At 37.3% G+C, this 13350-nt stretch overlaps 1 protein-coding gene and 2 non-coding genes across 3 annotated transcripts in view; 2 read left to right on the forward strand and 1 right to left on the reverse strand.

Annotated features, from left to right (window-relative positions):
• Positions 1-13350, reverse strand: part of PRMT9 (protein arginine methyltransferase 9) — a 44247-nt gene that overhangs the window by 23521 nt on the left and 7376 nt on the right. Inside the window, exons 3-7 of the mRNA XM_003790206.2 lie at positions 10569-10805; positions 9678-9845; positions 7674-7776; positions 6577-6683; positions 2181-2373 (exon numbers count right to left, since the gene is read on the reverse strand). Of these exons, the coding sequence (XP_003790254.1) occupies positions 2181-2373; positions 6577-6683; positions 7674-7776; positions 9678-9845; positions 10569-10805 (808 nt within the window). The remainder of the gene's footprint in view (positions 1-2180; positions 2374-6576; positions 6684-7673; positions 7777-9677; positions 9846-10568; positions 10806-13350) is intronic.
• On the forward strand, positions 5232-5359 carry LOC111725482. The gene has a single exon (XR_002773539.1). It is a non-coding gene; the product is annotated as a small nucleolar RNA SNORA1 (small nucleolar RNA).
• On the forward strand, positions 6328-6395 carry LOC111725481. The gene has a single exon (XR_002773538.1). It is a non-coding gene; the product is annotated as a small nucleolar RNA Z40 (small nucleolar RNA).

Raw genomic sequence — 13350 nt, forward strand, 5'->3', positions numbered from 1 at the left:
AAAAAAAAAAAAATGTAAGGGAGATAACATATTACTGATGTGGAAAGAAATCCATGATATATTGTAAAATGAAAAGTCAGTGGCAAAGCAACAGAGACTGTTTTATTTAAAAAGTGTGTGCGTGTGCATGTATGTGGAGAAGAACAGAAAAGCAAGTGTGAAAAGATGCACTTCAAACTAGCGACCTGGGGAAAGAAGGACTGAGACTTTAAAAGGAAAGAAAAATACTAAGACATTTTTCCCTTTCTATTCCTCTGTACTGCTTGTAAATGTTAAACAGGCAAACATTACTTTCAAAATTAAAACCTTCAAAAGGCTTGTGTATAGCAAAAACAATTAAAATTTAAAAGACCTAAGCAGAGGTCCTCAAACTTTTTAAACAGGGGGCCAGTTCACTGTTCCTCAGACCGTTGGAGGGCTGGACTGCGGGCCCCAGAACGAGTTGGCTGCTAAGCAGGACAGGCAGCGGTGGCAAAAATACCCGGCAGGCCAGCTAAATGTCCTAGGCAGGCTTCATGTGGCCCATGGGCCATAGTTTGAGGATACCTGACCTAAAGTAATAAAAGGATAGCTTTGGGGTACTGAGCAACTACAATTATGTTCTACACTATTGAAATAAGGAATGCTCTTGAAGCTCAGGAAGACAGCTCAAACTCAGTAAGCGATGCCTAATGGTTAAATTATTTCCATACTACCACAAGAACCACCTGCTAACAACTAACAAAGGAAAGCTTCTATTAATTAAATCAAAGCCTAAGGATAAAACGACCCTCACAAAGTCTTCTATCCTCAGACAAGTTTCTTTCTTTTTTTGAAACAGTCTCAAGCTGTCAGAATGCCGTGGTATCTCAGCTCACAGCAACCTCACACTCTTGGGCTTAAGTGATCCTCTTGCCTCAGCCTCCCAAGTAGCTGGGACTACAGGCACCTGTCACAATGCCCAGCTATTTTTGTTGCAGTTGCCACTGCTGTTTTAGCTGGCCAGGACCGAGTTCGAACCCACCACCCTCAGTGTATGGGGCCAGCACCCTACCCACTGAGCCACAGGCACCGCTTCCCAGACAAGTTTCATTTGTAACACTCATGTACATTGAACATTTAACCTTACTTAAACACCTTCAGAGAAGGATTTCATGTAACCTTTCCCCATTTCTTTAGGCACTTTCTTTATGCAACACATCCTCCCACCACCTACCAACACACACGTGATAATCGACCTGTCCTCCTTTTCCCAGGATTATCTTGGTTTTAATACTGACCCATGTCTTGGAACCCCTCAGTCCAGGGCCAACCATGATGGCCAGTCACTCATACATACCGTGTTTCCCTATAAGACACTGTCTTATATTTATTTTTTTCTCAAGAAGACACACTAGGGCTTATTTTCAGGGGATGTCTTATTTTTATTAAGTATAGTACAACAATCTACATTTATTCAAATGGAAACCTGGAACCTGACGGGGAGCGACCTTGTTGGTGGGGCTGGCGCTAATGATGCCTGAACTCCTTTCCCCTAGCCATCTGCAGTGCACAATAGGATGCCTGCAACTGCGGTTACCATGCATGCACCCACGCAACTGCCAACAGCACTGAAATGCAGTGTACCTGCATAGCCACGCCCATCACTAGGTCTTATTATCCGGGCAGGACTTATATTTTAACAAATGCATAGAATCCTGCTAGGGCTTATTTTGGGGGTAGGTCTTATTCTGGGGGAAACATGGTAATACCACATACAACTTAGAGGTTTGGATTACAGTTCATGTCACCAACTTGAAATGGCAGCAGGATATAGAGAAAAATCAGAAAGACCTGGGTTATAACTCCTGCCGCCATATTCACATGCTGAATAGTCTGGGAGAAATTACATAATGTAACAACTTCCTCAAGGAAGTTCAGCACAAGGTTCTAATTCTACTGCGGCGAGCCATAAGAGCTCCCTAAGAACAAGTGGGAAAGCACCTAGCATATGACACACATGCCCAACAAAGCTTAGGGTTTTTTATTTTTCTCTATATTTAAAGTAAGTGGGTAATTTCAAGAGAAAAATCTAATTACCCTTAAATCATTTTATTTACATACAGTAGGTGTAATCTCATGCAGACTCATAAAATAAGACTGTTCTATGTATTATATTAAACAACACATGAAACTGAATGCTTGAAAATATTTGTTTTCACCTGAAGATTGTTGAAATCTACTGTCATAATTTCAAAGCACTCCGTCAAAGCCAAATATCCTCCAGGAACTCGACTCATCTTTTCAGTTGTATAAGGTTCAACTGTTTCTTCAGTATCTACAGAAGAATAAGCTGGACTCTGGAATTTCACATTTGTTGGCAAATGGATCCCAGCAGTGTCCTTAATACCCACTCTGGTAAGGAAGGATATAAAAAGAGAAGGAGAGGAAGGAGAGGTATTTTTGGAATCAGGTAATACATCTAATATTGAATCCTGAAAAAATACATACAAAAATGAATTAAAACCTCATGGGCAGAGGTTGCTTAAACACAATTACATACACACACAGCCACTAACTACAAAGGAAAACAAATACAAGTATAAATAGGTCCACAATAAAATGAAGAGTCCCTCTAAGAAAGTAAAAAGGTAAGCCACTGCGTGGGAAAAGTTTTGTGGAATTCAACAATAAAGGGTTTGCATCCAAAACATACTTTTAAATTCCTACAAATTTATAAAAGACAAATAAAAATGGACAAAAGGCCTAGCCACCATACAAAAGAGAATATCCAAATGGCCAATAAGCATATGAAATGTTGCTTGCCTTTAGGAGATACCAGGGAAATGGAGTTAAAAACCAAAAGGCATAATACTATACATTCAACAGAATGAGAAAAATGAAACTGTCAACATCAAGAGTTGGTGAGGTTACAATCTCATACACTACTGACAAGAGTCTAAAATTAGTAAGACCACTTTAGGGACTACTTTGTAGTGCCAACTCAAGCTGAACATACCTATTCCAAATTTGCTCAATCTAGGAAACTCACATTGTTTGGTATTTCCACTTCTGGGAACATGGCCAATAGAAATTCATTCATGTCATCAGCAAAAAACAATCAAGAATGTTTATAGCTGCAATAGTTCCAACAGCCAAAACTGATATAACCTAAATGCCCATCAATAGTAAATTAGACAAATGTATTGTGGCATATTCAAACAACGGAATATTATTCAGTAACGAAAATGAGCAAAATACATACAACATGGATGTGCTGGACAAAATAAGTCAGCCACCAAAACAAAACACACTGTTATGATTCTATTTGTATGAAATTCAAAACAAGCAACAGTAATGTATGGTATAAAAATTCAGGATAGTGGCTACTCTTGGGAGAGTAGGACACTGGTACCTGGAAGGGGTTTCTTCCTAGAGACCTTCTAAAGTGATGGTAATGCCTTGGTCCTTAATCATTGGTTACACAGGTGTGTCAACTTCATAAAAATTCATCCAATCATAAGTTTATGGTTTATGCACTTGCTATAAAAATGTTTGATCTCAATAAAAATTTACATTAAAAAAAGTTCACTGGGAGGGGAGGGGAGAAGATGGGTGGAGAGGAGAGAGGGAAATTGGTGGGACCACACGTAGAGTGCATCTTACAAGGGTACATGTGAAATTTACTAGGGGTAGAATATGTCTTAACACAATAACTAAGAAAATGCCATGAAGGCTATGTTAACCAGTTTGATGAAAATATTTCAGATTGTATATAAAACCAGCACATTGTACCCACTCCCAAAAAAAGTTTATGAACATTTCAGCAACACCATTTTATAAAAGAAAATACTCCAACCTCATCTCACCTTACCTCAGTGGCATTTATTTTTTAGTCTATTTGCCTTTATAAAGTTTCAGAAGTTCAACTCTACTGAATAGATCTCTACTTCTAGAGATTATTTTATTATTCACTCAAAAGATGAATCATCAAATGGAACCAGTAATTATTTCAATGACTCTTAATTAAAAGTCACAAGTTATAGAAACAGAAAACGCATGAAAGGAACACAAATAAGTTCCTTTTAATTCATTATAAAACACATGAATGTAAACAATGTCAAAACTTCAAACATAGTAAAAACTAAAAGTTCACTTTGACAATACTCACTGCCTTCATTTCTTCACTGTTAAGTTTGCTGTGTATCTTTCCAAACCATTTTTTATATTTAGTAATATATATATATATCGCTCAAACATTTATATAGAGGTACTTTGTATATTTTCCTCTGCTCTTAATTTTTTTAATTTTGAAACTGATTTCAAATTTATAAAGTTTCTAGGACAGTATAAAAAACCCTAATAACCTTTAACGAGTCACCAAATTTTTTGGTATTTTGCCATGTTTGCTTATCATCCTCTCTCTTACCATGTATGTGTGTGTATACGTATTCTTTCTTCTGCACCATCTGAGAGTAGACTGCACTCATTATGTTTGTTTATCCTTTCCAAGATACTTCACTTCAGTGTATCTTTGTTACAAATTAGAATATAGTCTCTTAATCACAGTAGTTATCAAATTCAGTATTATCTAATTTACAGAAAAAGGATATAGAATAAAACTAAAATTTATTTTCACATTGGAATTTTTTATTCCAACTTCATCAATAATCAGTCAAAATTTAATATTTTTCTTTTCTTTTTTTTTTTTTTTTTTTTTGAGACAGTGTCTCAAGCTGTTGCCCTGGGTAGAGTGACATGATGTCATCATGGCTCACAGCAACCTCCAACTCTTAGGCTCAAGCGATCCTCTTGCCTCAGTTTTTTCTATTTTTAGTAGAGACAGGTTCTCCCTTTTTGCTCAGGCTGGTCTCAAACTTATGAACTCAAGCAATCCACCCACCTCAGCCTCCCAGAGTGCTAGGACTACAGGCATGAGCCACCATGCCTAGCCAAAATGTAGTATTTCTCTACATGAATCTATCACACAACTAAAGGATACTAAGTTGTATCAAAATTAATTTTCCATTAAGAAAATGAAAACTATAGCCAAGTGTGGTGGTACACTCCTGTAGTCCCAGCTACTTGGGAGGCTTAGGCAAGAAGGTTGCCTGAGCCCAATAGTTAGAGGTTGCTGTGAGCTAGCCTGATGCCATAGCACTCCACCCACAGCAACAGAGTGAGACTCTGTCTCAAAAAAAAAAAAAAAAAAAAGAAAAAAGAAAACTAGCTTTAAGTTCAGGATTTTTTTAAATTAAAAAATAGAAAAAGAATACCTCATTCTAGATGAGACTGGGCACTGTAATATCCAAAAATTGTTAATGTGGCTCAATCGTGGCACAAGTTATGCTTCCATCACAGTGTATTTGTTGCAATAGTGACAATGAGACCTGTGACATTTTGCATGGCTGATGAGTGGAAATCATGTATAAGAAAAATGTTGACTTTTCAATATTAGAGATGATTAAAGAATAGCATACAGTCGTGCATTGCTTAATGACAGGGATGCTTCTACGCAGGCCTACACAGGTCAGGATCATCAGTATCACTGTCATCCACATCTTGTCCACTGGGAGGATTTCAGAGGCAGTAACACGTATGAAGTTATCTTTTAGGATAACAATGCCTTATGAAATATCTGCCTGAGACTGGTCTACGGCTTAATGTTTTTATAAGCAGAAGGGGGGGAAGGAAGCATTCTAAAAAGTATAATATAGACAAGCATTGACTACTATACGTAACTGTATGTATCATATTTTTATGGCAGTATAGGACACATGTTTATACCAGCATCACCACAATGTGTTAGGTCACTACAAGGAAATTTCCAGTTTTATTATTATCTTATGGGAACACTGTTCTATATGCAGTCTGCTGACTAAAATGTTATGTGGTGCACGACTGTATTAGATCATGTGTTAAAGTACCAGTGTACTTTCTACCATGTAACTTTTATGACTCTGAAGTAACTTGGTTAAAGAAATTAGATTCCAGAGATTCTTAGTAAGTCATCCACCAAAAAGACATACAGGTTTTCTGTTGAACACTAGTTTTCTGTTTTTGTTTTTGTTTTTTTTTAAACTTATTTCAATATTATTGCACATGTTTACAGGCAGGCCCTACATTGTGAATGAGATAGGTAAAAGTTCCTGCTGTTCTAACTTGTATACAAATATAACAACAAACACCTACAGAACCTATTACCTGAAATTGCCCCATTCATAATTGTGAGTTATATGTAAGTCAGATGTTCGTAACTTAGGGGCAGCCTGTATCTACTAATACAATTGCAACCAAGCCTCGCAGTTAATTTGTCATGAGTAGATTTTACTTTGTCAGTGTGCACTCACATCAGTTATCAAGGATATATGATGTTATGATGATGGCTAAAATGTTCAGCTGCTCTGAATGGACTGAATATAGCCTTCTGAACACTGTGAAATAAATAAATTTAATAAATAAAATAAAAATAGAAAAATAAAAGACTTAAACTTCATGATTTTAAAGTTCACAGAACTATAAATCTTTACCCAAATATTCACTAAATAATCTTTGAAGTATATAGTATCTCCTTAAAATTACTGTTTTTAAATATTTATTATTTAAACACTCACTTACCTATGATGTCTTCTTATCTCTGCACATTCTACTGCCATCCCAAATATAACAGCACTTGCTGGTATAACTTTCCCATACTTTTCACAATTACCATGTTCACCTTTGGTCTAAAAAATATAACAATAAAAGTTACATTATTACATGTATGTAAAAATACATGTGTGTGTATAATGACAAGCTGTAAAATTAATTTTGAAAACAATAAGAATAAGCGGGTTGAGGATTTTTTTCTTTAAAAAGTATTTTTGGCAGGCAGCACCTGTGGCTCAAAGGGGTAGGGTGCCGGCCCCATATGCCAGAGGTGGCAGGTTCAGCAGGTTCAGCCCTGGCCAAAAAACAGCAAAAAAAAAAAAATGTATTTTTGGCTCAACGCCTATAGCTCACCGGCTAGGGAGCCAGCCACAGGTTCAAATCCTGTCCGGGCCTACCAAACAACAACAAAAACTACAACCAAAAAATAGCAAGGCGATGAGGCGGGGGACAAACCCAGCTACTTGGGAGGTTGAGGCAAGAGAATCATATAAGCCCAAGAGTTGGAGGTTGCTGTGAACTGTGATGCCATGTAACTCTACCCAGGGCAACAGCTTGAGATGGTCTGAAAAAAAAAAAAAAAAGGGCCCTGGGCACGTAGCCAAGAGGTTACAGTGCCAGCCACATACACCAAGGGTGGAGGGTTCGAACCCAGCCCTTTATATATTACATAAACTAAATCTATGATTTATAGGCTACAGCAAAGAATCTCTTTACTTTTTTCCTGCAGAGCTAGATGAGAAAAAAGATACACTCCCTTTTGATAATCTGCCAAGCAGTGAGGGCTGTGAGACTGAAAGCATCTCCCTTTCTCAACCCTACTGTAGAATTCTTTAGTCAGTCCCTCCACAAAATAACCTCAATTCCTGCAAATTCCTTCCTGGAATATCTTTTTCCTGTATACTTCATTTGGGCACACATCTATACACTGCATTATGTTGTTATTACATGTTATAAAATGGCACACTTATTGACATGTTATTACATGTCATTTTCCATGTCAACAATTGGGAAAAATATTTGATATTACTTTGTAAATCAAATTTAAGTCTTTTCATGCTGCTTACCTTTGGCTGCAAGAGTAAATGCTCCCAAGCATGAATCAAACTCTCCACAATTCCTTCTCCAAATAAACCTGCATCGACAGTTTCTGTTACAACTAGGGACACTCTATAGAATGATTTTTTAAAGATACATGTAAGTAAAATATCATGCTATTATATAAAGATGTCAAAGCAGAGAGAAGAGTATATTATAGAAACAGTCAATTTGTAAGATTTTCTAATACATTTCATTTGTAAAACTGGCCCTAAATCTTGAGGAACTTGACTCCAAGGTTCCCCAGGCTCCTCTTGTCCTCCCCTAGCTCCTTTTCCTTGGTTTTGAAGGGGTGGGAGGTGGGGATACAACCTTCACTTGACTCCGTTGCCTCCTCAGGCTATACTTTCATTGCCTGAACCTTTACGATTGGTTCACGCCCATTACCTTTACCAGTCCTCTTTCTTAATGCTGAGTAACTAGATTTCTATATCTAATACACCATAAATACATTCTCTGTCATCAAGGACCCCTCACTTATCAAAATGAATCTTCTTTCTCACTTGTCATTGTTCTTGATCTATAAATAATATTTAATGCAGGTGAGAGCTTGCCCTCTCAAAATCCATTCTATGGGCTCAGTGCCTGTAGCTCAGAGGCTAGGGAGCCAGCCACATACACCAGAGCTGGAGGGTTCGAATCCAGCCCAAGTCTGCCAAACAACAATGACAACTACAACTGAAAATAGCCAGGTATTGTGGTAGGCGCCTATAATCCCAGCTACGTCAGAGGCTGAGGGAAGAAAACTGCTTAAAGCCCAAGAGTTTGAGGTTACTCAAATGTTTAAATAACAGATGCCACAGCACTCTACTGAGGACAACAAAATGAGACTCTGTCTCAAAAAAAAAGTCATAGTTCAAATAATGATAAGAGTAAGAAATAAATCCTTTTTCAAGATAAAGTGAATTTACTCAAACTGTGAAAAAAAAAGATATGCTCAATTTAAGTAAGATGAGACAATAAACCTCAGTAGTAAAGCAAGTGCTATAGAAAACTCTGTCTCTAAGATGACACTGTTGGACCAGATGATGTTTAAATCTCTTCCAGCTCTGGCTTGGTGCCCATAGCACAGTGGTTACAGTGCCAGCCACATACAACTAGGGTGGCGGGTTAGAACCCAGCCCAGGTCTGCTAAGCAACAATGACAACTGCAACCAAAAAATAGTTGGGCATTCCCATGCTGAGCCGGAGGCCCAGCTACCTTGGGAGGCTGAGTCAAGAGAATCACTTAAGCCCAAGAGTTTGAGGCTGCTGTGAGATGTGACACCACAGCACTCTACCAAGCTCGACATAGTGAGACTGTCTCAAAAAAAAAAAAAACTCTCCAGCTCTAAAATTCCATCACCCTTGTGATATGAACCATGGTAAAGTGATAAACTAAAATGTCAACATTTATGCAATTGGGTGGCACCTGTGGCTCAAAGGAGTGGGCACCAGCCTCATATGCCAGAGGTGGCGGGTTCAAACCCAAACCCGGCCAAAAAAAAAAAATTTATGCAATTATATTTATGTGGTTTTTTTTTTTGTTTTGTTTGTGTATGTGACCCATTTAAAGAGTCTGGTCCAAAAAGCTGACACCTTACACTTCCCAAGTTTTCATTTTAAACAAGGATGCTAACGCAAAAGGTGCTAAGTCCATTAAATCTAATCTATTCAAGTCTTATTTTTACACAGCTATTGACCATACAGTATGTACTATCAATTTTTACAAACTACAACAATAAAATTAACATAGGTAAAGTAACTTGCTAAAGGTCAAGTTTATTATATCATTTACCACAAATTTTTCTCAAGCCATTTAAATATCTTTAATAAAGAATATGAGATTATCATGAAAATCTGTCTTATATATCCGTATCTTTAAAAAAATAATTTTAGCATTTTGATTTAGACTATAAACTAGAAATGTATTTTGACTTTTAAAAAATAAAATAGGGAATTATAAACACTAAAGTAAGTATATATTATAATACCTTTCAGGAATATGTTTTGGAATTTCTATGTCAAGTGACTTCATATGTAAGAGTTTGATCCCTTCTTCCATCTTATTTGCTGCCACTATATCACAGGCGAGTTCATACATAGTCTTGGATAATTCACAGGCATATACAGAATGTGCTCCAGCTTTTTTAGCAAACATGCTACAAGAGAAAAAAGTACTCCATTAAAAAAAAAATCCTGTTATTCTAATTTTAGTGGAACTATGATGCTTAAACACAGGGTTTCCTCCTTTATTCCTTAATACAACTATTACTTACTCCTATTAAAAAATAAACTAATATGTAGAAACAAATCATATAACTTATCATGGTATCCACATTAGTAAGAAAACACTACTGGTGTGAAGCATATTAACATGGGGCTGGGCGTGGTGGCTCACCCCTGTAATCCTAGCACCCTGGGAGGCCGAGGCAGTGGATTGCTTGAGCTCAGGAATTCAGACCATCCTGAGCAAGAGTGAGACACTGTCTCTTAGGGAAAAAAAACAAAAAACCACTGGGCATTGTAACGGGTGCCTATAGTCCCATCTACTCGAGATGCTGAGGCTAGAGGATAGCTTGAGCCCAAGAGTTAGAGGTTGCTGTGAGCTGTGACACCACAGCACTCTACCCAGACCAACAAAGTGAGACACTGTCTCAAAAAAAATTCATTATTCAAAATGTCAGTAATAATCCCAAATTTCTCTCAGCAGTTATGACCACTTCTTGATAAAATAAAAGTTATAATGAAGAATGCAATAATAGTTGCATGGATAAACCTAACAAGATTATAAGAAATATTTCTAAATTCAAACATTAAATTGTCTACATCTGATGAAATCTTTAGTTTACATTAGTATATATGTATATAAAATTAAAACAAACCTTAGTATTCCAGTTCCTGCTCCAATGTCCAGAACACTTTTGGACCCCAAAGAAACTGCCTTTTGGATTGCTGCATTATATGTCACATTCCTCTTGGTGTCATTGAGCATGATAAAGTGCCAGCGTTCCACCAACCAGTTTGCAACACGATAAAAATTTTCCCTTGCATCATTGAAATCAGGGTTTAGTTTCACTGCTTTATGAAAATACCCCGCTGCTTCATCTCTAAAGCCCATTCTAGAGTGAAAAAAGACAAAGACAAAATATATTCAACCATATAGTATTAATTACTGCACTTTTTTTTATTTATTTTTCTTACATATACACGTGTTTATCAGGTTTCCACTTTTGCCTTCACAGAGTTAAAAAGGCTTAAAATTTAATGACCTTAACAATGTTTAACATAAGAACTGAAAAGCACTATTTTTTTTTTTTTATGCAGTTTTTGGCCAGAGCCAGGTTTGAACCCGCCACCTCCGTCTGGTATATGGGGCTGGCACCCTACTCCTTTGAGCCGCAGGCAGCACCCAATTACTGCACCATTATTTACGCCACTCATCTGGCCTGGTAATCCCTCATGAGCACTCTAAATCCTACCCAAGTGAGAACTGCAATCTTCATGACTTTTCTTTCTTTTCTGGACCTCTACTGTATTTATGCATTCTGGGACAATATTAAGTATTTGTCTATAAATTATTATTGACTTAAGTGTAGTAGGAGTACTCTAGTCATCCTTCATTTAACCAACTCACTAGAATACCAGTTCTTTCTGAAGAAACTGGTTTCTTTCTGAAAACCATTCCCTTTATAAAGGATACTAATGCTATAGCCACTAGGCTCCTCTCTGATGTGCCCACCTATCTTTTCTCTCAACAACTGAGTTATTTGCTGCCAGATAAATGTGTGCCAGTTGTACTTGCTATAATCATATATTTCAATTAAATATTAGAGAAAGCATATAAATATGACTGCAGAACAAGAATCATGATGTCTAAGAACACTAAATGCTTTGGAAAAAATTTAAAGGCAAGTCACACAAAAAACTGATACTAAATTATATGCGAGCAAATCAAAAAATAAAAGAGAAAAACTATCAAACCAGCTAGAATAGTGCTTCTTAAACTATCTGTAGAGAAGAACCTCTTCTTCCTTTTTCAAATGTCTAATCACTTGTAGACCAACACAGTGGACTTCAGGTGGTTAGCGTGCAGCTCACGTAACATCTGATTTCAGCAACACCCAGACTAGTCTAAATTCTTTAACGTGGGAACTCTTTAATATGGGAGTTCCCTAGTCATATAGTTGGATCTGCAGCAATGTCAAATTGTTTTGTACACTTCCAAACACTTATTCTCAGTATCTATACTCATCTGTCACTAATCAGTAACTTGCGAATCAGCACCAACGTGTGAACCACACACCGAACAGAATTGAGCTAGAACCCTTTCACTCATACTTCTTCACAAGCACCTTTAAGCATTCTACAATTTTAAAGGAACTCAATCATACTGTTCAGTACTATTTATTCATCCCCAGTAGAGTCTGAGCACAAAAAACATTCTGAAATTCTAAACAGGGACCACATTCCAACGAAAGGAAATGGCCCTAGGTCAAATTTTTATGTTCATAAAACATAAAAATTATTTTACGTACCAAAAAATATTTTATGGTCATAATGTTTTATGTTCAAATTAAATGTTTAAGGTTATTTTTATCTTGTAGAGCTATCTTGTTCTTATTATACAAACGCCACTCAGACAGCATAGCACCATGCACATGTTATGTAATCATATTTATTGAGAAATTAACTTAGCAATGGGTATAAAATTTTTTTCAAATACCAATGATCGATGCCAGGTGTGGTGGCTCATGCCTATAATCTTAGCAATCTGGGAGGCCAAGGCAGGTGGATTGCTTAAGCTCAGGAGTTCAAGACCAACCTGAGCAAAACCAAGAACCCGTTTCTACTAAAAACAGAAAAACTGAAACAAGAGGATTGCCTGAACCAGAGTTTGAGGTTGCTGTGAGCTATGACGCCACAGCACTCTACCCTGGGTGATAGCTTGAGACCCTGTCTAAAAAAAAAAAAAAGAAACCAATGATCAATCTGTTAAATCAATGCCAAACCTGCCCCTAATAATTTCCTGGGCTTGAACTTCTCTTTGGTTTGATATTTAATACAGAATTAGTTTCCTTAAACTTCAATGCTAATATAAAAGATATACATGACTAGCTGGACACAGGGGCACAGGCTACTCATTAGACTGAGGCAGGAGAATAGCTTGAGCCTAGGAGTTTGACGTTGCAGTGAACCATAATGATGCCACTGTACTCTAGCCCAGGAAACAGAGCATGACCATGTTTCACAAAAGAAAGAAAGGAAAAAGAAAAAAGTAGGGCAGTGCCAGTAGCTCAAAGGAGTAGGGCACCGGCCCCATATGCTGGAGATGGCAGGTTCAAACCCAGCTCTGGCCAAGAAAAAGGAAAAAAGTAAATTTTGCTTAGTGACAGCTCCCCCAAATAAGCTAATAACCAAGTATTTTTTGTCTCAATGATTGGTAACTGCTCAGATTAATGTCGAACAAGAGCGCAACAAAAGTTACAATCTGCCAAAATGTATAGAGCTCCAATTTTCTGTTAAAGTGAATTTATCCTGAAACATAAGTCTTAAAAGGTTATGATCAGCTCGGCGCCTATAGCTCAACCGGCTAAGGCACCAGCCACGTACACCTAAGGTGGCGGGTTCAAATCCCCAGCCCGGACCCGCCAAACAACAATGACG

The sequence above is a fragment of the Otolemur garnettii genome, unplaced genomic scaffold (assembly GCF_000181295.1).
Source record: "Otolemur garnettii isolate 467f Iridium unplaced genomic scaffold, OtoGar3 scaffold00041, whole genome shotgun sequence".
Classification (NCBI taxonomy): domain Eukaryota; kingdom Metazoa; phylum Chordata; class Mammalia; order Primates; family Galagidae; genus Otolemur; species Otolemur garnettii.